The 26,487-nt window shown below is 48.8% G+C and overlaps 1 protein-coding gene across 3 annotated transcripts in view; it reads left to right on the forward strand.

Annotated features, from left to right (window-relative positions):
* NCKIPSD (NCK interacting protein with SH3 domain) overlaps positions 1–22,212 on the forward strand; it is a 48,495-nt gene extending 26,283 nt beyond the window's left edge. For 2 of the 3 annotated variants that reach the window (XM_058844776.1, XM_058844778.1), the window contains 9 exons: positions 1,549–2,174; positions 6,783–6,953; positions 8,119–8,205; positions 9,504–9,642; positions 14,910–14,990; positions 16,249–16,377; positions 18,223–18,315; positions 19,838–20,010; positions 20,568–22,212. In XM_058844776.1, the coding sequence (XP_058700759.1) occupies positions 1,549–2,174; positions 6,783–6,953; positions 8,119–8,205; positions 9,504–9,642; positions 14,910–14,990; positions 16,249–16,377; positions 18,223–18,315; positions 19,838–20,010; positions 20,568–20,771 (1,703 nt within the window). In that variant the 3' untranslated portion in view covers positions 20,772–22,212. The remainder of the gene's footprint in view (positions 1–1,548; positions 2,175–6,782; positions 6,954–8,118; positions 8,206–9,503; positions 9,643–14,909; positions 14,991–16,248; positions 16,378–18,222; positions 18,316–19,837; positions 20,011–20,567) is intronic. The other variant, XM_058844777.1, reaches the window with a different exon arrangement.
* Positions 22,213–26,487: the final 4,275 nt, after the last annotated feature.

Consider the following 26,487-nt stretch of genomic DNA (forward strand, 5'->3'; position numbering starts at 1 on the left):
CTGGTGGGGTTTCCATTAATTCAGTGGCTGTAAGGAGCAGTAATAATACCAGGGACACATCTGCCTGTGTGCTGCCCACAGGCAGAGGACAATGGGGTCAGGGCAGGAGCTTCTTCATCTTCAGCATGATTGGGCTGACAGAGCAGTGCTTATCCTTATGACTTGCTGCCAGCTTGCCCAAGTGCTTTGCTGTGCTGTGACAGTGATGCCATTGGTGACACTCAGCCCATCTCAAGCCCACTCGTGTCCCCTTGTGTGGAACAGGGCAGAGCTATTGACTTGCAGGTAATTGAGATCTGGGACTGGCACCAGCTTCCATAATGGTACTTAATGGTATTCAGCCATTTTTCACTGGAGTAGTGGGAATTTACAAAGGTCAGTTTCCTTCAACACATTGTTTTGATTTAATGAAGCATGGGGGGAACAGTGATTCATGAATGATTCTCTGTGAGGAGGAGGAAAAAGAGGGATGCTGAACCTAAGTGGGAGTGAAGGGGGCCCAGTTTTTCTGCCTAGCTGGTGTTTTCTTTGGGCAGAGTGGTGGATGGACTAGTGGAGGGCTCCAAGCCCTGATAGAGCAGGAAGGGTTGGAGTTGCCTGCAGAAGGGCAGCAAAGGCACTTCACATCAGTCCCACTGCTCCTTCCTTTGGGCACATGTGTATATGAGTAACTCCCTTCTGTGAGAGCTGAGCTTCCTGTGGGGTGCAGCTCCTTCTCTTCCAGCACTAAGAGCAAGCTGCTCTTGGGAAGCTCCAGCTGGCCCACTGTTTGTCCAAGTAATTGTTTTCATAGTCAGGGAAGATCTCTGATACATTTCTGCCCACTAGAAATTAATGGATAAGATTTACCAAAACTATATATAAGACCAGGTTAAAGGAAAGAAAAATCTTAATATCTCTTTGCTTGTTGTGGATTTTTTCCCTTGGAAGGTGGGACTCCCACTGCTAGAGCTAGTCAAAACTAGAGGTGCGGGGAGAAATACCATAGAGCAGATAGTGTGGAGGCTAGTGAAATCAGTGGGTGCTAGCAGAGCTGCAGAGCTCGTGATCAAACGTTGGAGAGTGCTGAAAGGGAGGGACTAAACAGGTTGTCAGTCAAGTGTTTCCTCCACCATGAGGTCTGTGCAAGAGGGAGGTGCAGGCTTGTGTGTGAAGCCTTTTGTGTCTTGCAATTTTGAGGCACCATCTTTCAAAAGTGAGAGCTTATGTCCTTAAAACAGAAGAAGCCTAACCCAGGGGGAAAAGACTTTTCTGTCCCTTAGTTCTGTCCATCTCTCCCTCCCTTCCCCTGTGTAAAACACTAAGCGCTTTGAAGGGTATTCATCTCAGCAGAATAGCTTTTCCCTTTCTAAAGAGGTGATTGTGTGGGAATGCTCCAGAGACAACTGGTACAATTTTGCTTTGAGATAAGTGAGGCAGGAAGAGGAGTTAAACTGCTCTGGTCGAATGCACAATGAGCCTTTTAATGGACTTTGCTGTAGCAATTTGGGTTTTTTTCTCTTTTCCTTTGATGCTGCTGCTAAGGAATGTTTAATTGTTCCCTTTCAGATGCTGTTGAAATTATTCCTGGGTCAGCTTCTAGTGCCTCCTCCATAAGCACAACATCCCTGGATACTTTGTACACTGCTTCTTCTGTATCTGAGACTGCTCTCCCAACAGCCACTTCCAGTCCTGCCAACACTCCACCCCCTGTCCCGAGCCGGAGTGTCCACACCACAATCACACGCAATTTGGACAGCGGCTCTGTGACCCATTCCCGTTATGGGACTTCCTCAAAGGATACCAGCAAATCTCCCCAGTCCAAGAGGGTTGCCCCAGCACCGCCAGCTGAAGGGGGGACCCTGAGGTCCCACAATGTGGATGGGGAGAAGACTTCTCAGGTAAAGAAAACTGCCCCACCCCCCCCTGCAAGCCTGGATGCCTTCAGCAACCTCTGCCTGGAGGATAAGAAGGCAGCTGGGATGGAGTCGCTGTCAGCAGAACCCAGTGGCCTGGTGGCCTCCGTACCCAAGACAATTGGTGCTGAACTGATAGAGCTGGTGCGCAGGAACACCCACCTCAGCTACGAGCTGTCCCGTGTGGCCATTGGCATTGTCATCGGCCACATCCAGACCTCTGTCCCTGCAACCAGCAGCATCATGGAGCAGATCCTCATCTCCGTGGTGGAGAGTAAGGTAATGTGTGTGAGGCTGGAGGGGGGACTGCTGCACACCAACTTCGAGCATCAAGGATAAGGTGTTATGAGCTCCTGATGTTTGGGATGAGAACGCAGCAAGATCCCACAGGGAGAGGTGCTAGATGGGGGTAAATGTCCAGCCAGGGGAACCAGGGGTTTAAGCCAGGTCCTAGTACTGTTAGCAGAGAAATGGAAAACAGGCGAGTTTATTCCCCAGATGAGCTGCAGATGTACAACATAACCTTGAGTTGGAGCAATATCTTGAGCTTGTTCTAAATAAACCTTATGTCAAAATAATCCTATATTTCTCCTTCTGCATCAGTCATTGAAATGGTGAATTGCACCTTTGCACCTCTGCTTTAGCTGGAAGGATAATAAATTTCAGCTCCCACTTGCTCAGTGCAGCCCTGAGGAGTGTGCATCGTATAAACTTCTAAGATTGGAATTCCATTGCTAATGGCAAGATTATAATGAATTGTTCAGAGGCATTTGAATATGGAGAACTAATGACATTCAAATTTTACATCAAATCATAATCTGGTTGACTGTTTGCACTGAATAGAGGGCCCCATAAGCAATCATCAAGTCTTTGGTTGTGGCCATAACCCAGTGGTTAATTGCTTCCTTCTCCAATAACAGTGCCCTGTCAATGTGTGATCTAGATTCAGCAAAAAAATTTAACTGTTTCAAGAAAATGTTCTGGCTATGTCTTGCATGAGGAGAAGTTCAGATTTCTGTTTTCACACCTTGTCCAAGATTTGGATATTATTTTTATCATTAATACCTGTACTCATGATACAATAAACTTAATTCCACAGAAGTTATTTAGTGACAGGTTTCTTCAAAGGGGATTTGAAAGCTTCAGTTTCATGGCCATTGCTGCAGACCAGCCTGAAAAGGATGAGAAGAAAGTGATGATGGTGCAGGGAGGAGTATGGATCTTCTGGTAACTGATGATATCTGTCATCTAGGACATCTGTGGGATTTTAAAATGACCAGTAATGTATGGAGACACAGCAGAAGATTCTGTCCCATCTCATAATACCTCATCATACCTATCTTGAGCAGTACTGCTTTCAGGAGAGCCTGGATGAACACAGTGCTCAGGTGTAAATGTTGTGGATCTGGTGTGCATTTTTTCTCTGCGTCACACACAGATGATATAGCTCTGCTGATATGTGGGGGCCTGGTCCCAGGTGAGGTTGTTCATCTGGTGTAGAAGACCAGCTCTAACAGTTGGAAGGGTGGTCATGTGTCCTTGTGGGGTGGCTGCTCTGCCATAGCTTCACTAGTGTGGTTTAGTGGTACAAATTATTATTGTTGACTTTATGTTGTTCATTATACCAAATCATTCCACAGTCTCAGGGATTTCTGTGTACAATTGTTGCTGAGCTGTCAGTTCTAGGTCAAGGACTTATTTTCTTTAATTTGTAGCTTCTGAAATCCCTCTACTCCCCAGTCCATGCAAGTACATGGGTAACTCATCTCTTGTATATTTTTCAAGGCTTTTCTTTGACTCCCTAAAACAGAGATAGCAGCTTTGATTTAAAGCTTTGGTCTGCTCATAGTAGATGCCATACCTGCTTCAACCTTTTGTATCATGTTCTTTAATTAGTTTTATCCTTTCTATTCCTATTCCAGTCTTAATTTAAAGTCAGCTCACTAAATCAAGTCCAGAATCTATTACCTCACTTCTATCCTCAGTGCCTTCTGAAGGTTGAATAGTACTTCCATCTTACTTACCTTGCTTCTCCTCCAGTGTGGAGTCTGTACAGACACATATGTTTTTTTAGAGAATAAAAGATCCTGGGACAGCATCCTGCCCTAGATGGGGCTGTGTCAGCTGGGAGTAGACCTGCTGCTGCTGAAAGTGTGTGTAAAAGGCCTGCCCTGGGACATTTGGCTCAGCTGAAGTCAGGCATCTCTCTTGCACCACGTTTCATCTCATTTAACAACTCCTGAGGAGCCTGGCAGTGTGCATGTGTTAGGACCAGTGTTAGCTGTCTGGTTTCTGTGGATAATGTTGTGGGAATGGTTTGCTGCGCAGAGGATGGAGGAATTCCCAGAGCAGTCCCCATGAAATGTGTCTGAAAACCTGCTATATGATTTTGGGGCTCATCTGGAGGGAAGATGTGTGTACCCATGGTACTAATGATCCACTGCTCTTGCTGGTGGGGTGTGGGGAGAGAGGCATGGGAGTGGGAAAAGAAGAAATGGCCAGGACAGCAGCTGGGTTTGCATGGCAGATATGGCCACCTCTGAGCAGTGTGGGTATGATAAAGTTCCCAAAGTGGTTTTGGGTTGCTCAGGAAGAATGAAATCCCTGTAGCAGCTTGTTCTGCTGGGCTGGGGTCAGAGAACTATTTGAAGCAGCAAGATAATGCGAAGTGGTGTTGTTAGAAATACTGAAACCTCCTTCTGCTTATGGGGTCCCCAGCAGATTCCTGGAAATGACCATGTGATGATGCTGCAGGTTGTAGCAGCTGCCAAAATGTTTAATAAGCAGAGACCTGACCCTGGTGATGGGAGGGCTGAGATGGTGCTGAAAGTGCACTGAGACAGTGCAAGGTGTAGCTACATGGTCAGATGGAAGAGCTTGTTAATGGATTGATCTCATCTAAGGCCATCCAAGCTTGATGCTCAGTGGAGTCATTAAGGGCTGCAGATGAAGGATTGGAGAAAGTAGATTAGTGGTAAGAGGCTGAATAGAGTGATCATTAAAATGAATACTCATTAAAATGATTATCCGAAAAGAGTCCCAGCAGTGAATTGAGGTAGGACTGGCCCTGCAGTGCTCCAGTGAGAGGGATGTAAGGCACATAATGCAGAACCCTCTCCCAAGCAGCTGGGGAGGGACAGGCAGGTGACAATGCAGTGCTGTAGGTCCTCCTAAGGAGAAGCAGGGGGATGGCAAGATGAAGTGAGTATCTTAATATATTTGCTTCTGATGAATCTCTATTCAGAGGGAAATTCTCATCTTGTACTCAGCTCCTGAAAGCTGTTGTGCTCTCTGACAGCTGGCTACCTGCTTTTCTGCTAGGCTATCCACAGCTTCCCAAAATTTCAGGAGTGTACAGAGGCTTGTGTTAAACCTGCATGCTTCTTCCTTCATTACCTGCCTGACAAAAATTATGTAAAAAGCAGTAACAAGAAAACTTCTTTATTTTATAACTGAAGCACGGACTTGAAGTCCTAAATTAATTTATACCCCAAAGCAAATGACTAACAATTCTGTCTCTAATAAAGCAGGCAAGACATTACTGTTAAATGTGGAGTGGTTTCCCCAGAGAGGGCTGGAGCGTGGGAGATAGGCAGGAAGGGTGCAGCTCCTGCACTTGGCCATCCACATGTGGATGTCACAACTGGCACAAGACATGGGCTCATGTCTCCACACAAAATCTATCTGCTCTGCTCCCAAAGTGAAGTCTGCCTAAAGGCTTGCTGCCCCTGCCTGCACAGCCAGCCTGTTGGAAGGACTGAGTCTTCTCTGAGATTCCAGATGTCCTGGCTGGTAAGTTATAAAGGCCTTTTCTCACTGAGTGATCATGACTTGTTGCTGTATGTGGTAGGACAGCCTCATCCAAAAAGTTTTAGGAATTTGGTCTCATAGAGTGGGTGTCCTTGTTGTTTGAATTTCTCAGCTTGGGTCTCTTCCACCTTGCTGATCTCCTTGTTGTCACTGCTTGTGTATATAATTTAAGCTCTTTCACAAATTAGTCCTTACCTTTCTTAATGGTGCCTGGGCTCATCTGTGATCAGCTCAGTTCCATGTACTGAACCCCTCCTTCTTGCCTTGTTTTCAGGAAACCAAGTGATTCATGTGATATACTTAGGTCCTAGAGGTTTATCCTTAATCCCAGAGCACAGTAGCTCCTCAGGTGTGGGTTAAATGCCCCCTCACCACTCCCCTCTTTCTTGAAGGAGAGGAAGAGCAAAGGAAAGGCAACTGAAGAGTGAGACCTCCATGGCAGGGGTGGTTGTGTGTGAGGCAGAAGTGGTGGGGATGCAGTTGACAGCAGTTTGAGAAAGGAATGTGTGCAGTAAGATTTACTGAGTGGCTACATACTTCAGAGCTGTGGTGAGCAGTGGAGCTCTGCTATTTAGGATGAAGCAAAACCAAAGCAGCCCATGATGAATTGGTTCCTGTTCTTGCTGCAGAGGATCCAGGCCTAGAGCAGCTGGCATGGAGAGCACCATACAAGTCCCTGCTCTTGAGCCAAGAATTCAAGGCAGATCTGTCCCTTTCAGGCTGCAGGGAATGGGCAGCGGAGGGAACTTCTCCTGCCTCAAAGCAGCTGTGCAGTGTGGTGGTCTGCTGTTCAGAACATGTTTGTTTTACTGGGGGTGCTCAGCTGCTGCCTGGCAGTGGTCCTGGCCCATACTGGGCTAGTTTGGCTTTTCCCATTCTCAGGATGATTTCCAGAATCTAGAGAGTAGACTCCAGAAGTATGAGATCTGAAATAATGTGTGTCATAAACTTACTGGTTTTGTACTGTCAGTTCTTGACTGAATGAGGTCAGCTGCCAGTTGTGAGACAAGATTGCAGGCACCCAAACAACAACCAGCTGTCAGGGCCTCACTAACCAGTGGTTTTGCTGTCGTGCAGAACCTGAGTGCGGGGTTGCCCTCGGGCCAGATCTGCCATGACGAGCAGCGGCTGGAGGTGATCTTTGCAGATCTGGCCAGGCACAAGGATGATGCTCAGCAGCGCAGCTGGGCACTCTATGAGGATGAGAATGTCATCTGCTGCTACCTGGAGGAGCTGCTTCGCATCCTGGTGAGTAAATTCCTTTCTTTACAGGCAGAGCAGAGCAGACAGCACTGGTGAAGTTCCTTTTTTTGACCTCCTTCATCCCTGTGTTACCACTGGATCTGCTGTTTCAGGGGCACAGGTTTCTTGTGCATCCTTTACTGTCAGTAAGCCCTGCCCTGCTCTGTGGGCTCTGCAGTGCCCTTGAGCTGCCTTTACTCTCCATTCCCCTTTCAGAGCTGTTCTGAAAAGCATTACTGAGCTGTTCATGGTAGTTTTGGTATTTACCTATCATAAGAGGATATAAACCCTCACCTCTAAAAAACCCAACCTCCCACAGAAAACTTGCAAGTCTCTGGTAAGGGTTGTTGCACTCCTAAGCCCATTTAAAACATCTTCCACTTAAGATATCCTCTGTTGCTGGGAGGTACCTGTGGGGTTAAGCTCATTAAATGCGAAGAACATTCTTTGATTGCCTTGAAAGTGAGCTTTAAAACTGTTTTTGTGAAAAGTATAAATCATCTCACATCTCTGCATACAGGAGAGGAGCATGCCCATAGTGAGCAGTGGTGGGATTACTGTCCCAGCGCTCTCACTCGTATGTACAAGGCTGTCTTTGTCTGGGGATGACTTGGGAACTGCCCTCAGTGTAGTGAATAGTCTGTGTTAGGGGTACTGATGTGGGGTTTGCTCTGGCACTGTTTTATAGTCCCCTTCTGTTCTGACATAAACAGAACTGATAAATTTCCTGTAATAAATGCCAGGGTCTTTGTCACTCCACATACAGCCTGTGCTGCCTTGCTGCAGGGCAAGGCTGGGTGGGGTTTTGTGAAACCATTTCCTTTAATTTAGGGGTGGGAGGAGATGTACTTCTCAGGATGGGAGCAGTGCTGGAGCTGCCCTGTGTAACTGTGTGGTGCTCTCAATCAGGTGGTGTTTGGGTCACGTTTTAGATATCTTCAGCCCAAGATGTGTTCTATGGTGGAGAAGTTTCTCAAGAATCCACTTTGATGGTGAAGGGTGATGATGAAGGGTGATGGTTCTTGACCTGTTTCTGTGCTCTGCCTTCAGTTTCTTTGTGAGATGTTGGGGCTACTGAGATCTGAAAGCAAGTGGGCTCCCTCGAGGTCCCTGCAGCAGGCACCTTCTTCTTTGATGTGTCATTGGGTTACCTTTCCATTCCTTCTTCCAGACAGATGCAGACCCAGAAGTTTGCAAGAAAATGTGCAAGAAGAATGAGTTTGAATCTGTCCTGTCCCTTGTGGCATATTATCAGATGGTAAGGTGGCAGAATGCACCAAATCTCTTTTTAAGATTTCCCTGAAGATGCAAAAGAGTAGGGTTGGTACAATGAATGTATATAAGATGTTTCCCTTGGGTAGAGCAGTTCTGTGGTCTCACTGAAATTGCAGCATATCCCTTTTGAGTGCTGGCTAACGTCAATGCTATGCATGAAAGTTGTGTGAAAGAGCAGAGGATGCTGTAGACTTTGAAGCAGTAGCTAGCACTTGGCTAGAGTAAAGCTTGCTAGAGGAAGGATTTCAGAGGATGCCTTGGGAGATCTGACAGGCTGTGATTGCTCTTCTTTTGATTGATGCACTCCTGCACATTAGTAAATAACTTTGCTTAGGAAAGTAGGTAGTGAGTCGAAGCCTTGGGAGTGAGGAAAGAAATCAGTATTTAGTGAAAGAAATTGAAGTTTTGCCTTAAACACCTATGTGGTGTTGCTTTGCCCCTCTCCTTCCTGGAATGTTCTGTTGTAGGACTCTGTGGGAGTAAAAAACTTGTCCCTAAGTCCCCAGCTACAGCACATCAAGTCTTGTGACATTTTTGCTTTCATCTGGCACTTCTGTGTCTGAACCCAGATCTCAGCATCAGGAGGCTGTAGTACAGCTGAGAGCAGCAGGAAGGCAGGGTGAGCATAACACTGCCTGCTCTTCTCTGACCACAATTCCAAGCAGGTAGGGAGCAGTTGTGTCCTGTCCTGGCTGCTGTCATGCCCAGTGCTAGGGCTTGGCTCACTTGGGTTGGCTGAACCCTGGAGTTGTTGGCTGAGAGTGGAGTATGCAGATTACCTCAGTGTCAGAGCTCCTGCATGGGAGGTGCAGGCTGAACATCATCTTTGCTGGAATCCTTGCATGTCCGAAAACTTTCTGAAGAGAGCTTGCAAATGTTACTTTGTCAAGAAACCTTAATCAGAGCAGTGCTCACAAAACCTTAGTATGCTCAGAGAATCCTGGCTACCCAGCACATTCAGTCTTTTTGCTGGGGATAGGTATGGGTTGTTGGTGTATTTAAACTCAGATTTAGTGGATGATGTGGGACATCTCAGATCTGAGCTCTGGCTGCCACATTCCCTCTGACCACACGTGCCAACAACCCATAGCCAGCCCAATTGTGAATGTTATTGTAAAGCGATTCCTGTACTGTTGTTAAAAGCTTTTAGAGCTTCTGGTTTCATGTCACCCTGGGAAGGTCTGTGGCTTCCCACCAATAGGAACTTCTAGAAGCTGTGTCTCTGCCTCAGAGTGAGCCCTCCTCTAGGACATGGTTTGATCTAACAAATTGGTTTTGCAGGAACACAGGGTGCCATTGCGCCTGCTGCTGTTGAAGTGCTTTGGAGCCATGTGCAACTTGGATGCTGCAGTTATCTCAACGCTTGTGAATTCTGTGCTGCCGATGGAGCTGGCCCGGGACATGCAGACTCACACACAGGGTGAGCCAGAGCTGCTGTTCCCACGGCCCTGGGAATGTGTCTTCCCATTACAGGATTTGCAGCAGCAGCAGTGGCCCCCCATTGCCTGGCTGCTCTACATGCCCAGTGCTCAGGGGGGAATGGTGTCTGCTTTTAAAATTATTCAGGTTATTACAGCTGTAACTGGGGAATGTGCAGGAAGGGATGTTTCAGTCCAGCGGTGTGAGGCCCTCCAGCTCTTGAACCTGCCATTAATGATCTGTGTCACTTCTTGTAGATGTTTTAAAATACGTTTTGAGTTGTTCCAGTTTTCTTTCATAGTGCTGACAAGAGACACCTGCAGATCTCAAGGAAGATCTCTGCAATTTCTTAAAGAGTTTTTTCCAGCATTCTGTACCAAATTATTGTGGTGTTTCATTGTGGTGAATGAAATGAGTGCTTGTTAAAGGAAAGGGCCTTCTCTCCACCATGTGCCAAGAGAGATGGTAGTGCTGTTGTTAGCACTGCAGTCCTGATCCTCCGCAGGATAATGCCATGGCCCAAGTTTTCCCAGCTCTTTGCTTTCCATAGGCTTTGCCCTCATGTTTCTTCTACTTCACACTCCTCCATTTGTTAGGATGACCCTTCTACTAATCAGAATGTCCTTCATGCCCTCAGAGCTCCTGCTTAGCCCAGTCTCCTTTATTTCCAAGCAGCCAGAAGCAGATGCTGGGAAAAAGCCTAAGAGTAAGGTGAACATGTAGTAATACTCCCCTGGCATTATCTTCCAACTCCCCACACATGCCTGGTCCTGGACAGTCAGATTTGCTCCCCATTTTGAAGCCAACCTGTAGTTCACCAGTGCTGGCAGTGGCATATTTCTCTTAAAAGGACATTGAAAATCCATTGTTTTGTGCTAATTGTGACCCACAATTAGAGTGGCTGTTGAGTGATCACATGGATCAAATGAGAAGAGCCTGGTGTTCACAGTCTTGCTGCCCTGGTTGCAGTCTGTCAGTTTGTTGTGTGTGTCATGAAGCTGTGGAGGGCTATAATTTGGTGATGAGATTGTCTAGGGGTTGACAGGTCTTGCAGAGAACAGGGACTATCCCATGCATTTCCTGTCAGCCGAGTAAATGTCCTAGATGACCACTTTGAACCTTCATAATAGGCATTCCTGTCCCCAGCATCCCACCACAGCCTGCCAATCTGACTGTGGCAGGCAGCATTAAAAGGGCTCATCTCATGTCTGGAAAGGGCTACGGGAGATGAAAATCAAGTCTGTTGCAGAACGCTTTGCGCTTGTCTCTGTTTAGATGCTTTGAAGTGCATGCATTTCAGAGGTGAGGAGAGTGGCATTTCAGGGCAGGGTGAAGGGTTGGTGGTGTGGGACTGCAAGTATTACTCCTGTGTTGGCTACACTTCCTATTTTGTTACTGCTGCTTGTAAGTTCTGTGCTGTGAACTTACCACACTGTTGGTGATATGCCTGAGAAGCATCTTCTCCAGGCTGAGGTTTTACTGCCCAAGAAGCAAGTGCTGCTTGGTTATGAGACTGTGACTGTGCTCCTTCAGCAATATTTCTCCTAATTTGGTGCTGCCAGAAATAAACTTTATTGTGCCTCCACCTTTCATTCACAAAAATAGTCTTCAAGTGAGCATCCTGTGCACCTTCCCAAACAGGATTCTGTCTCCTGCCCTGTTCCTGAGCTTTTTGCAGGCTGAGTAGACTGGTCACCCTTTTTACTCCTTGCCTGGTTTCAGTGATGCTGTGTTTTGCCTGGGGCTGTGTCATCCCAGACAGCACAGCTGATTCAGCCTCTTGGTGGATATGGAGCTTTGAGTTCTGACCTTTGTGACTTCTGCACACTTCTGCTGATCTCCAGGTAGTACTGGAGCAGGCCTGTTTCTCAGCAAGTCTTAGCTCTGCTTTGGGATCCTAAAAGTATGGCAGTGGAAGTGGGTGAGAAGTGTCTCTACTGTGTCCTCTGAGCTGCCAACCTGCAGCTCTGCAGCATCTCCCTTTCCCTAGCATCATCTCAAGGTGAGGATTTTTTCCTTCCTTGGTGTGAGGTGGTCCAGTTGGAATGCTACTCCTCCTTTGCTGACAGACCACCGTGTAGATGCAGGAGCCTCACAAATCAGTGTCCTCATCCTGTGCTGCTTTCCTTGTGCTAAGCTTTATGGTAGGCATAAATACCATTGTGCAATGGCATCTGTGCATCATCCAGTCCTCTCAGCCTTCACAGTGGGGCTGCAGCAGGGGTAACCATCCTTGGACCAAATGTGTCTGTCCTTCAGAGGTGTTTCAGGGCATTAGTAGTTCCCTCCTGCCATTCTGGTGCTTTACTGCTTCATGTGCTGCCAGCAAATGGCAAGCTTGTGTGAAAACATGACCTTGAATCCTAGAATGACTTGAGCTTATTTTGGTACTAGAAACTGGGGAATAGCAGCTGATCCCTGACATGCTGTGGAATAGCTAATCCCTTCTGTGGGTGACTGGAGCCAGAGCAGTCAGTGCCAACACTACACAACTGGGGAGTGTGGAACTGGCTGCAGCAACTCTGTGGGATCTCTCCTGGCTTATTATTGAAGAGCAGCTGAGGCAGAAGCTTGGTCTGTGGATGCTGCTTGCCTTTGGTGAGCAGGACTTTACCCTGGGACTGATGCAGGCATGTTGGCTGCTGGCCAGTTCTTCTGCAGATGTTTAGGTCTTACTGCTTCTGAACAGCTCCTTCCCTCTGCTGCAGCTGGCCTGCACATGTTAGAACACCTTATAATAAGCCACAGCAAAACAGAATTAGCCAGAACAGTTCCAAAGAAAACAGACTGGGATAATCCAGTCTGTAATCATGACTTTCTCCCTTGTTGCAGCACAGTTTACATGCAAGTCAGCTGTCTTCTCCCTTCAGTCATAGATAATTGTGTCTGCTCCCCGTGCCCACATTTCACACTGCTGTGTTTAGAAGGTGGAAACAAGGTTTTCAAAGGCCTCTGAGAAATGCTTTTCATACATGATTGCAGTTTCTCACAACTATCTCAGTAGACTTCAGCAATGCAGGCTGGTAAGCAAACAGCTGTATCTCTCCTGCCTGTCATGGCTACTTCAGTGATGCTTCTCAATCTGTTGTCAGCAGTCCCTCTGCTTCAGCAGAGCTGCATTGATACTGTTTAATTTCTGACAGCCACTGGTACTGCTCTGTAACGTTAAAAAGAAAAAAAAAATAAGACTGTGTTTTGACTGACAGTTACTCTGTTCTTCAGTATGGTGAGTCTTGGAGTCTTGTCCTGCTGCAGCTGGGACACTCCCAAAAGGTTGTAGAGCCTGTGCAGGATGAGTATCCAGGGTTAATCTGGATTTGCCCCAAGTTCAGGTTTCTGGTTGGTTTCAGCATTCTTTGATTTGTTGTCTTTAGGGAAATACAGCAAGAGTTGGCTCCTAGTCATGTAGACTACTGTCAACCAAGATGAATGGACATCAGTTAATGGCAGATGGACCAAGGAGGTACAAAACTAGTCTCTTCCCTCCCATGTCTAGTCTGTTCTTCCATATTTGCTACTGTCATTTTTATCACTGGCTTCTGGATCTCACTTTATTTCATTGCTCCTGATGTGATAAGAGAAAATGTTCTGTTGACAAAAGGAATCCTTTCTAGGAACATGAGAACAGCAGCTCCCTGTCTGCCTTCTGCAGTGTCTTGCTTCTGAGACCCAGGTCCTGTAGCCATGGAGGAAAGAATGAAAAAATCATGTGGTGAGCAGTTTGCCAGATCCTTTTTCTGCTACAGTGTGCTTTGGCATCACTGTCACCTTATAGCTGAGAACTTCTTATATAAGAAGTGTGAATTATATTTAAATCATTTAATATCCTCCCTCTCTGTTTACGGAGAGTAAACAGCAGTTTTCAGCCTTCATTTGCTGCCACATGGTCTACAAACTCTTAATCTTGTTCATACTGTAGTATCTGGTTAAGCTGCAAATTACCTACTTTTACTCAAAGTACTTGCCAATTGAAAACTGGCATCGTGTGGAACTGTGACAGTGTGTGTGCTTTGAGTGGAGAGGCTTTGCTGTCAGAGCTGACTTTCCAGGGGCCATGGGGCTGGAATGACTCAGTAGCACTTCGTCCCTCCATGCTGACAGTAAACCTGAGAGCTGCCAAATCTTGCAAGTCCTTTGGCCAAGGCCAGGAGTAAGTGATGACAGTGAAGGCATCAGCCTGAGCAGTCAAAGCCAAACTGCAGGGTGCAGATGCTTAGAGATGGGTTGGTTTGTGCATGAAGAAGTGAAATATCTTGAAGGGCTTGGAGGGGGCACTGGAACTGGTGTGTGTTGTGCAGGGCAGAAGAAGTATGGCCAGGAAAAGCATCATAGATTGAAGGAGCCTTTTTCTCCTCTGATGAAAAGTAATTTTGGTCAGTTTTTCATATTTACACCTTCAGTTTCCTTGTGCCCCAGGGCTCTTTCTGGTAGATGTAGCTGAACTTTATTTACTCAGTATGTGTGGTAACTTATATATAATAATACTCATTTTCCTATTGCCTTTAGACTTGCTGAACTGGACAGAGGCTACATTTGATGAGGGCACAGATCCTATTCCATGACTTTTTTTTTTTTTTTTTTTTTTTTGTTCTGCAAATATGTATTGAGAGGTATCCATTAATTAAAATTCAGAAAAGACACTGTCAGGGGTTCTTTGGAGTATTCTCATATAGCTGCTACCAGCGAAAATTATGTTGGACTAGCAGGCTGTGGGATGTATCAGTGCTGGAGATGTGTGGCCTGGGAGGTGGGCAGATGCACAGCCTGAGCAGTGATCTGCTCTCCCCAGGGACCTTTTATACCTTCAGGCAGAGCTGAGGTAGCAAAAGTAGAGCAGTGCAGAGATGGTAACAAGCAGCATGGCTGTCTGGGGGTGGTGTTGGTTGGAACAGGCAGTATTTTGAGCTGGCCAGATGGATGCTTTTTCTGGGTTCAATAATTACATAACTATGGGATGTGTCCTGGGACTGTGCAGGGGAGGTTTTTAATTATTCAGATCAAGTTTGCCCAGATCCTCTGAAGTGGAGGGGAAAAAAATAGAGGACTCTTGTTATGATTATTTTTAAATTGCTTTGGAAACACATGGCAGAGAAGGCGTGTGGTGTGCTAAAACGGGGAAAAACACCCTTACTGCTCAGTCAATACAGGAATGAGGAGCAGGTTAATCAGTGTTAAATGCGTGTATTAAATGTGTTAATTTCCCCAGCTGCAGCTGGGGAAAGGTTTCACATCCTCAGAAGAACTAATGACAGGACCTTTGTCTTGCAGATCATCAAAAAATGTGTTACTCTGCACTGGTGCTGGCCATGATGTTCTCCATGGGGGAGCCCCTGCCGTACCACCACTATGGTAAGATTAGGTTGTGCTCAGAGCAGTGTGCAGAGCTGGGGGTGGGATGTCTGGGGCATGCTGGCAGACATGGGGAAGGGACTTTTCCTGATGGTCAAGGTGGGGGACATCTCAGTGGGAGGCCCATCCAGAGCAGGATGTGTTCTTTATTGATAGATTCTGGCAGCTGAAGCACTGGGCTGAGATGCCAGATTTCCAAAGAGCAGCACAAATCTGGGTTAGAGCAGTGGAGGACTGAATGCCACGCTGCAGGTGACACGGATTTGCCCATCCCTGTGACGAAGTGGCATTTGGTTTTACCTCTGGCCTGTGTGAAAGCACACATCTCTTACTTTCTTTGGAGACTGTCTGCTGATGAGACTGAGATCCCAGATCCCTGCACAAACACCCACTAAGGCTGTCAGCTGCATAATGTGGCCTCTTTCTGGTCTCTCTTCTAGCAGGATAGTGCAGCCCTCTGTAGTTCAGGCTCTTAGGGAAAGTGGAGATGATTAAGGGTACTGCAGTCAATAACAAAGTGCAAATATTCTCCCTTTTTTATCCTCTGTCATTCTATTTCAGCCAGAAAGCACTGCCCACTTCTTCCCAAGGCTATGTTGTATTTGGGAAATTCTGGGCTTAATTTTCCTAGAAAGGCAGTAGAAACTTTTTTAAGTGTCTTGTCAGCAGCTTTACCTTAACACCGGGTAAACCTGTACAAGATTTAAACTGGTGCAGTAGAGACCGGAATGAGCCTCTACACCTCCCGTTTTTCTCTCCCTGTGTAATCCCGGCAGTTATTTCCTGAAGGTGGACTTATTTACACGAACTCCTGAGCTTTCCTAATAGCTGAATTGAAAACTGGGTTATTACTAATGACCTAGATTATTACGGTTTTTTTTGAAAGAGATCAGTTAAACCAGTGGTCAAGAATACCAATCTCTTTCTACCTTGAAGCCTTCACTGGAGGCATTGGTTCTGCAACAGCTAGAACAGGATTTGGTGTTTTGTTTACTCAAAAAAAAATGCCAGTAGGGGTACCAAATTTCAGCAATCTCAGCAATTTCAGCACTGTGTCTCACACAAAGATGCTTCAGTGGTCTGTCTAGTCCACTTGAAGAACCCTTCGTTCCCTGAATGAAGGGCTCTTCAAGTGGACTAGACAGACCACTGAATCACTCCACCAATGTGTTTTAAGCATAAAAGAAGTGGCTTGGGTGGTCCCTTGTTGCTTGGTTTATTTTCACTGTGCTGTAAATGCCCCTTTCTCCTTGTGCAGAACATCTCAACTCTCAGTTTGTGCAGTTCCTGCTGGATGTGATTGAGGACGGGCTGCCCTCGGACACCACTGACCAGCTGCCTGACTTATTTGTCAACGTTCTTCTGGCCTTCAATCTCCACATTCCAGGTTAAATTGGGGCTGCTGTGCCATGGCAGGATTTCAGTGGTGTGGAGTGAGTGTGAAAAATGAGGAGGGAGAATCTCACTGGGTCTTGTTGGTGCTATAACCACCAACCAGCTCTCCTAGTCTCTGGCGCTACACTGTGTTTAAATATGGCACAAAACCCTAGAGGAAAAAATGGTCTGAGAGCCCCTGCCCAGCAGCTCTGGACAGCTCAGTGGATTTGTCACTGGGCTTCCACAGTGCTCAGTCAAAAGAGTTGTTGGGCTGTACTTGCAGAGCATGAATGGGGTTAATTTATAGGCTCAGGTGACTTGGGAGAGAAGATGCTTCAGTGGGCATTTCTTGATACCAATTCAGAACAAAAGTCCTCTGCCTTCTGCGGGTCTTGGCAAAGCTTCTGTTTCTCTGTCCATGCTGCCTGAAGCTCATGGTGCCAAGTTGTTGAGGCCAGGCCCTTCAGCATTGGCCTGAGCTGTTCTCTCCCCTCTTTGCCCTTGTTCTTTGTCCTCCCTGCCCTGCTGAGCTCCATGAGGACAGACAGCAGATCAGGTCCTTAGTGAAGAAGTCCTTCCTTCCCTCTGCCTGCACATTTTGAAGCCTGTTGGAAGACTGGAGCATAGTTCCAGGTCCTGCTAAGAAAGGTCATTCCTTAACCCAGTTTCCTGTTGCTCCAATTGTATTTAGTTAATTACTTACTCATGATCTGCTTCATGACATTATCCTTGTTTTTTGTGGAGAGAGGGGAGAATAAAACAGCAATGATATGTCCAGTAATTTACCTGTTATTTTGCATTGTCCGTCATTAAAATTTATGCAAAAGTTTCTAATTTCATGTGAAAGTTGATTGCAGGGAGATTGATTAAGTATATCTGCTGCTTTCATTCATTACCCCTTCCCACACGTACCCAGATCCTTGCTGGCTGCAGTAATTAGGCAGTAATGCATGACAGGCAGTGTGTTTCTGGGGATTATTGCCCACCTGGGGCATAGCTGAGAGCAGTGACTTTTTCTCTGATGCTAAGAACATGTTAAATGATGTTCACATTGCATATTGGTGGATTGAATTTTTTATCCCTGTGTCTGCAAGATTCATCTATCATGCCATTCAGTGGTGCAGCATTAGTTCAAAAACTCTCCTAAATGCATATTATATTGACACCCTTCAGGATCCTGAAATGCTTTGCAGCCTGTGAAATACTACAGGCCACAGAAACAGCCACACTGTGCTTATGTGTGGCTATTTCTGTGTTTGTGATTGAGTGTGTACACTCACAGATGAACCAGGGTAAATGTATTTTACAGCAAATCACTCTCAGAGCAGGCAAGGGGACAGTTCCTACGAGTCTTCAGCCTGTACCTTTGCACTGCACAGTGCTGAGTGCTGGGAAAAACTTTTCTCTTTTGGGATGCTCCTGGGACCCTTCTTAAGAGAACTTGTAAGACTCTTAAGTTCCAGAAGGGTACTGCTAATAGGAAATAAGAAGGTACCAAAGAATGGAGCCCTGGTATGCAGAGGGTTGTGAGCAGAGGTAATGTTTCACAACACAAAGTCTTTGCGAGGTATTTTCCCAGTGTTTGGCTGGCAAGGTAGGAACCCACACCAGGAATCAGATAAACATAGAAAGGACCAAGTTCCAAGTGTTTCATGTACTATTTCCAGATTTATTTCACCTTCTCTTTCTCTCTGCCCACCCATTCTGTGGCCTGAAACATTTTGATGCCCTGATAAACTGTGGTTCCCCAAAGCTCCCCAGAGTACTGATGTGAAATAGGAGCCACCCATTATGTGTTTTTATCACCATGGTCTTCAGGAAACAAAGGGAGATGCTGAACAGGTTTCTTCCTTAGTTCCAGAACACAGTGTGATCATGACTACAATAAGCAAGCACTCCAACGTCAAGACTTTCACAGAGAAGCTGCTGCTGCTGCTGAACAGAGGAGGTGAGTGTGTGTGGCACTGTTACGTGCCTAGCAGGGGGTGCACACAGACACTTGGGGAGAAAAGCCCAATGTTTGTTATGGGATAGGATGTCAGGGGCGCAGGTAGCTGAGGAGCTGTCAGCTCAGGTTGTGCTGTGCTGCTTCCTGGGGAGTTTGTGAGGGTGACAGTCTGCATTGCTGAGGATGGAGCTGCACAAGGAACAAGGTAATGGCTCATGGCATCTATGGAGAGAGGAGTGGCTGCCATTTCCATACTTCTGGGTCAGATCAGCTCCATCTCAGATAGACCAGCTGCCATGGGCAAGCCCTTTTTTGGGAGAAAAGCTGGTCCTGGGCCACTTCGGTCCTTGGATGGGCAGAGGACTCAATGTCAAACCTCTGCCCGTGCTGGCAAACATCTGCCCTGGGGGACAGATACAGAGGGAGCTTTTGTCTTCTGAAACATTGCTTAGAGTGGAACTTTCCATTTCTGAACTGCCAGCAGAGGGACAGCCTTGTGTCTGCTTCAGGCATGGAGTGAAATCCAGTGTACTTGTAGAGCTGTTGCAGAGCAGATTGCTGGAACGCTGGAGATCCCTGCAGGAAGAGCGGTGCCAGGTCTTTCAGCCTGTGCTGCAGGCCACTATTGTGCTTTCTAATACCTTCTGGAGCACAGGGGCTTTGCTGCCTGAGAGAATTCATTTTGTTGAGTTGCTGGAAATAGCCCATCTTGTGATGCATGCAGCTCATCTTACTCTGGCTTTAGTTCTCTTTGGGGCTGCAAATCACTGTCTCCACACAATATCAGCTTGAGGGCAGCAGGCACCTTGCTGCTCTTCTGTCTGGCCTCCTCCCAAAGCCTTTGTTTAGCTCTTTTCCTGCCAGATTCCCTGCAGAGATCACCTTACAGTGAGGAGCTGGGAGAAGAAAGAGGGGGGCCACAACCTAATGAAGATGTTTCTCTTTTGACCGCCTTTCTGACAACTGCTGGGGGAGCTGCCATGGCCCAGATCCCCTCTTGGAGTCTGCAGGGATGTGTTTTGCAACAGAACAGGATGTGGTGGCTCATTTAAACTTGGAAATGTTTCTTTTCTTGCTTCTGGGACAGTACTAGTCTGGTCTCTGGTGAAAGCTTGTTTTTTGTACAGGCTCTGAACGGCTTTTCAGAGGGGTTATTGGACCTCTCTTAATAAACCAGCCAGAAAATGAGTGGTGGCTGTTGAGCAAAAACAGGAGATACTGACAGGCAGTGTGCTAATGTGCACTCACCTGGGATGGTCAGTGAAACATAAACAGTGATTAATGCTAATTATAATGAGTTTGGTCTCATCTTGGTAGCCTGCAGAGCTGCCATCCTGATTACACACCTATGTGTAAAGCGCTGAGGTCTTTGGGCACAAAAGCCATCCATGGGCAGGGAGTGGCTGACCAAGGGCAGGGCAGCCTCCTCTCCAAAGGGTCTAATGAAGGGAAGTGCACTGAAGATGGAGCAGAGGGGCAATGGGGAGCATGTGGCTCAGCACAGTCTCTCTGCCTCCCCCAGATGATCCAGTTTCCATCTTCAAGCATCAGCCTCAGCCACCACACTCAGTGCTGAAGTTTCTGCAGGACATCTTTGCCAGCAAGGATACAGCCAGCATCTTCTATCACACAGACATGATGGTCCTGATAGACATCCTGGTGCGGCAGATTGCTGATCTCTCCCCTGGAGACAAGGTGCTCACAGTAACCCATGGGCAGTGGGGAAGGGAGCACAGTCCCAAAGCAATGGTGTTTTTCCTGGCCCCTCATGGGACCTGCTGGTGCAGGCAAGAGTGGAGTTCTGGGGTGGGCACAACATTTCTGGGTGCTTAAATCAACCTTGGGAGCTGAGGAGGAAGGGGGGAATTTTTCCTGCCCAGCACGCCAGAATATTTGAAGAAAGATCTTCCAGGCTTCTCGTGGTCTGCATACTTCTGACCAGGGACCTTTGGAGAGAAAGACCCTCTGTGAGTAGTAGGAGGAGGAACTGCTCATTTGGTATTGCAAGAGGCAGGGGATGTGCACGTGTTCAAGGGCAGGGGAAGAGCAGCACACTTGCTGTGGGAAAAGCTGAGTTTTCCATACTTAGTAGTGATACTTAAGGAAAAGCAGGTGCCTCTGGAGTTGTGCTTTGGTTGGTGGTGCAGCAGCAGCTGTTCCTGTGCTTATGCTGTAATATCCTGGCATGCTTGTTTATCCCACTTCAAATCTTTCACTGTGCTCTGTGGTTTCTCTCCCCTCCTACTTGGCAGCTGAGGATGGAGTATCTGTCCCTGATGCATGCCATCATCCGCTCCACGCCCTATCTGCAGCACCAGCACCGCCTCGCTGACCTGCAGGGCATCCTGCAGCGCATCCTGGGTGAGGAGGAGGATGACCAGCAGTGCCAGATGGAGAAACTGATCATCTTGGAGATTTATAAGGAGTTTCCAGAAATCTCTTCTGGTACCAGCTAATGCTCCTCAGCTTGGACTGGAGTTTGAACCACTTGGATCGACTATGTCTTTTGTTGACACTTTCTCCCCATTCCCTCCCAGTTCAGCTCATACCTTATATCCCTCTGTGTGAGGCCTAAGGTTGGGACAGTGTTCACCGGCCCTTTGGAAGCGCCAGCAGCAGAGAGGGTGTGGGGTGCCCCCGGGGCCTGGTGCCCAGGGCAGGCATAGCAGGGTGGGCGCTGGCACGTGGTTTGCCTGCAAGACTCAGCAGGAGCTATTTGGGCAGCTGGTGTTAGTGGGAAGGGCAGAGAGCTTGTGGGGGCTTAGCAGCCAGTATGGGGGGATGTTCAGCTGCACTGGTGTCCCAAGGTCCTGAAGAGAAAGGCCTTTGCCTTAGAGTATCACTTCTTTTCCATGTGCGTCTCTCTCCCTGCAGTGACCAAGTGGAGTCTGCTGGTGCCTGGAAGAAGCTTTTGTAACATCTGTTTTGTTTCCTGCTGCTAGTGCCAATGTGCTGCAGCCCTGCCAAGGGAAAGTAGCTGCTCGCTGTCTAATGCCTCGTCTAGTGAGCCTTTCACTCCCTCCTAGCCTTCAGCTTTGCCTCTGGGCAGCAGCCCACCTTGGGTCATGGAGGTCTTACCCCAGCAGCTGCTTTTCAATCTGCTTTCTATAGTGATGTTTAAATCTCAATTTCTTGCACACTGTGGCAGCCTAGAAGTAAGAGCCACGTGGGTGACACTGCCCTTAGGAAGCCCTTGGCCAGACACAGCACAAAGACGTGTCCTGCCAGGTGAAGCTGCCACTTGCCACCTCTCTTGCAGCATTGCCTCGAGCAGAGGGGCTGCCCTTGGGCAGGTGCGCTCTGTTCGTGAAGCACGTGCATTTCTTGCCTTGAGCTTCATAGTAGCTCTGCCTCGCTGCCCTCCCTGTCCCCATGGCAGCACTCAGAGGCAGCGTGAGCCTGGTGTCCAATAGCTGTTTGTGACTATGCTAATTGTGGGGAACCCTTATTTTTATTTCCTCTAGGTTTCTAGCAAACGGGATTAACCTGCTTCCAGATAGTCACACACACTAACATGGGTCTCTTTGGTATTTGTGTGCACAATGTGGTCACTCCCTGTCCCCAGGTCTTCTTTTGCAGTAGCCAGTGTAGGAGCTGTGAAACTGGAAATACTGGGCACTGTATTTACTTTAATTTTTATTTTTTTTGTTAGCTTGAGATCACACAAGCTCTGCAGGCCTGGACTGGCTACTGAGGCAGTGATGCTTTGAGAACAGAGGGGGTTGGCCTGGCAGCCAAAGGGCGAAAGGAAGTCAGCCTGGAAATGCCCAAGCTTAATAACCATCCTAGCAGAGAAACCTATTTTTGCCCTGTAAAAATGTATGAATGTCAAAAGGGATCCTGTATTTTCTTAAACTAAGTGTAACCTGCAGAAGAATAAAAATGTCTGAAACTGGACTTCTGTGAGTGTAGCCCTGCCTACCCAATCCTGTCATGGGGACACCAAAGCATCAGGGGTGGTAGGGTGCATGCTGCCCACAGAGGCAAAGCAGTGGGTGCTGATCTCCAAATGGGGGTAATGCAGTCATTTTCCCTCATTCAGCTTCTTGCCTTGTCTTTTTCTACCACGTTGCTCGCTGACAAGGAAGGCTTGGAGGACAGCAGCCCTTGCAAGGGGCACAGCTGTCATCACTGGGGCCTGCCCAGCATTGCTGCCCCATGCGAAGGGTTTGGCAGAGCTGGACTCACAGTTCATTTGCCATAAGGTACACGCAGCCTTGGCCGGCTCCCAGCAGAGCTGCCAAGGCAGCGAGCCTGGGCAAGGAAGGGTTTAATGAAAGTCTGTACTGAGTGTAATGAATTGTGCTTTGGCTGCAGATGTGTGCTCCCAAACCTCAGCCTGTGCCTGCAGCTCTGGGGTGCCTGGGATGGTAGGGATTCTACGGTGGGAGGACAGCAGGCACTGAGCAGAGCACCAGTAGCAGGAAGAGCTACTTGGCAGCAGGAAGCTGGTCTCTGCTCGCGGCTCTGTGACAAGGGAGCCAGCCAGGCCACTGTCAGGGCAGCAGTGTAAATGCCAGGTGCAAACTGTGCCACTCCAAACACAGGGATGGCATCAAACAGAGCTACCTGCAGAACTGGGGCCAGGATTGTCCCAGCTCCTGCTTCTTTGGCCTGTGTCTACAAAGTCCCCAGGTGTGTGGCCTTGTAGTGTGCAATTTGTACACCTGGGGTCAATCATGTCAAGTAAGGGCTGCTGGTGCTCATTGGTGTGTCCCCCATGGTGGCTCTCCTGTGCCCCACTGCTCTGTGCAGCACATGATTGCATGTGCCCCTGAGCCAACCTCAGCTTGCTTCTGAGTGCTGCTGGGGCTGGTTGGCCCATGACCTGCTGCTGTGGTGAGATGTTCCTCTGGTCCTTGCCCTCAGTGACACAGCACAGGCTTTGCTGTGCCAGGCAAACCCAGCAGTGGCAGGACCTGTGGCTCTGCTTGCCAGGAGCCCAGACTGCAGAGCCTGTGGCTCCCACTGACATTCCTGAGCCATTGCTGTCCATGGGGTTGCTCACCCTATCCCAGCTGCACAGTAGCATCGCACCTTCTGTCCCACCACCCTGCTGCCACCACAGCCAAGGGCTGGGAGAGCTGAGGGGGAAGCCGGCTGTGGGGTCCAGCGGGAGAAATACACCTGCTGGCCAGGAAAGGTTTTCCCACATCCCAGGGAATCAAACTGCAGCATGTAAACTCACTGTCCCCAGCCTGCTCAGCAGGTCCTGCTCTTCATGTAGGTGAGACCCTCAAGATTGTTTGCTGTACTAAGACACAATTAGAGCCGTGTCTCCTCGTACTGCTGTTTTATTGTGGTGCAACAGTGAGTGGTATTGGGGGGCTGGCGTGGTGGGAGTGATACATTGCCTGTGCCCTGCGCTTCTGCTTTATTGTCTGGAATGATTCAATTACAGCTATTTTGTGGCAGTAATACCCTGATAATTTTCTCCTCCTCCCCTGAGCTGTCAGCTGGGTAATTAGAACAAATAAACTTGAAAGCCTCCATTACTTTTAAAAAGTATTGCCTCTCTCCTGATTTGGTTTCCTGATGGCACATCCCCAGTATGAGGAGGTGTGATGTATGATCCAGCCAGCGTTTTCCTGTTGCATCTGAGTGATGTTAAATGAGGTTTCTTGGGTGAGCTGTGTGCAGGGCCAGGGCTGCTCTGGCATTATCCTAACAGCACTGGGAGGGCTTAAGTGGATGCTTAAGGGTCTGTAGGGGAGAACGTAAATCTCCCAAGAGCACAGTATGGCCACAGCCCTGTCAGTGCTGGTGTTGGACCACCCAAAGCAGAGGTGTTAGGTGGTGGTTGAGGAGTTAATCACAGCAGGTGACCCATCCTATGGAGTTCATAAAGTAACATGTTGGCTTCTCCAGGGGCTTAGACATCCACACTCACTGGGTGTCAGCCCTGAGCATTGCATAAGTTCCAGGGGAACTTCTCTCTGCCACATGCTCAGCTGCACTGGCCGCCACTTTAGGGCCTGCCTGGTATTTCCCATCATGGTCCTACAACACATGCTCAGCACAAGCAACAGGGCAAGGACAAGCCCTGCCTGCTCTGCCCACCCTGGGGCTTCCCCAGTGGTGGCCAGGCCTTGGCTTCTGCAGGGGTGATGGTGGTGGGAGGGAATTACCAGCCCTGCATGAGGTGAGCCAGTGGTTTGGGGACATACTGGTTGTGCTGCAGACCCCATGTTGTATTTTCTTGGTTTCCACCCTAGGAATGAGAACCTGCTTGCTGTCAAACCCCTGATCAGTGGGCAGCATGTGCTCTTCCCACCCTCTTGTTTACACTAACAATAATTGCCAGGGGACCACCTGTCACCATTGGTGGAACCAAAGCTGGGTGAGAGCTGGTAGTGGCCATGGTTAGTTGGGGGAGTACTGGAACATGGAGCAGAGAAGCAAAGCACTGGTGATAGCAGGATTCAGCGCTGTGGCAGCAGCATGTGGGATGCCATGGCCCCAGCCACAACTGGAACAGAGGACACCACCAGGACAGTGGCAGCTGGACTGCCTTGAGGTCCCGAGACCTGCTGTGTCATGGGGCCAGCACATCTCCTGTGACCCCTCTTTGCTGTGCAGATGTACATGCTGTGCTGTCCAAAGCAGTGTATAGCTCCCAAGCAGCCACTCAGATTTCTGCAAGGGGACAGTGAGACCCTGCACAGCCCTGTGTTGTTTCCTGGGGGGTGGGAATGTGTTGGAGAGTGAGTGTGGCTCCTGCAGTGTTGGGAGTGACAGCTGAGCAGTGCAATGCCACCTCCAGTGTGAAGCCATCCCACTGGCAATTTGTGTTTGTTTTAGAAGCTATGCAGGGCTATACAAGGGCTGCCAGCGATATCTAGCCTGGCTGAGGTGTGGATATGGGGGCCCTCCTGCTCTTCAGCCTACAACACCGTGAACAACAGGCCATCCAACACAGCAGGCTCTTGCAGCCCCTTTTGAGCTGGGATGTGCATGGAGGCACAGGATGTCATCCCATGTATGCCCTGCCCTTTCCTACCCCACCCTAAACTCCCCCTATCTCCCAGATTTTCTCTATTTTCCTCCCTGACACAGTTCTTTCTTCCCTAGCATTTGCCCCAGTGTGCCCTCTCCTTCATCAGGACATGGCCAAGGATGTCCCTCTACCATGGCATGCAAAACACTAATGAGGACCTAAACCCTGTTATTCCTAAGCCTGTGATGAGCTCCAGTGGATTAGGACATTAGTTGATTGAATCAAACCAACAACTAAATTATGAGGCTGATACATTAATGAATCACCATAATGCAAGGGGCTCAAACTGAATTTTCCTTGGAAAAAAGTAGGGTTGAGGGGTTTTTTTTATTTTTTTTTTCACCAGGGGCACAGGAAGCAGTATCTGCAACTTTCCCTCTGTGATGATGCCACACTTTGTGGAGTCTGTCAAGGAAGCCGAGTGGGATAGCTAAATTTGTGCCACACACTTGGGTGCCCTTGGGTGGGGAGCCGGGTGGCAGGGGCTGTGACACCACTTGCACCGCCTGCAAGAGCGGGACACAGGGAAGCCCATCGTCATTTACACAGTAAAATGCTCAAGGTACTGCTGCTTCCAGATGGCCATGGGGGAGTGGAAGGGGCCCGTGGGGCTGCCAAGCCATGGCAGTACCTCCTACCTAACCAAGGCACTTTCCTGCCTTCCCTTTTGTGTCGGCGGCAGGGCAGCAGTCTCGGGCTCTCCTCGGGCACGGGGGCACAGCCTGGCCCAGGGGACGCTGGCGGTGGCACGGGACTGCTGTGGCGCCTGGAGCACCGGCAGTGCCGCAGCAGCGGCCGGTGCGCTCAGCAGGGGCTCGGTGTGTGCCCGCTATCCGCGGGCTCTGCGGTTTCGGCAGGGAAGCTCCGGGAGCCCCTCACCCCGGGCCGGCCGGTGCAGCTCCTCGCAAAGGACTGTCCGGCAGCGCTGAGCCCGCGGGGTCACAGCCCGCTCCAGGGCCGGCAGTGAGCAGCCGGCAGTGCCCAGTGCGGCCGGCCCGGGGACGGGAGCTCCGCAGAGCACCCGGTTCACCGCGGCACGGAGCGCCTGCCACAGCCCGCTCGCCCGCGCTCAAGATGGCGGCGCAGGGCGGGGAGGGCGCGGCGGGGCGGGGCGGCGGGAGCCATGTTGGGGCTGCGGGAGGAGCCGCCACCACCCCCGGCAGCAGCAGCGGCGG

This window comes from Poecile atricapillus, chromosome 9 (assembly GCF_030490865.1).
Source record: "Poecile atricapillus isolate bPoeAtr1 chromosome 9, bPoeAtr1.hap1, whole genome shotgun sequence".
In the NCBI taxonomy this organism is placed as follows: Eukaryota; Metazoa; Chordata; class Aves; order Passeriformes; family Paridae; genus Poecile; species Poecile atricapillus.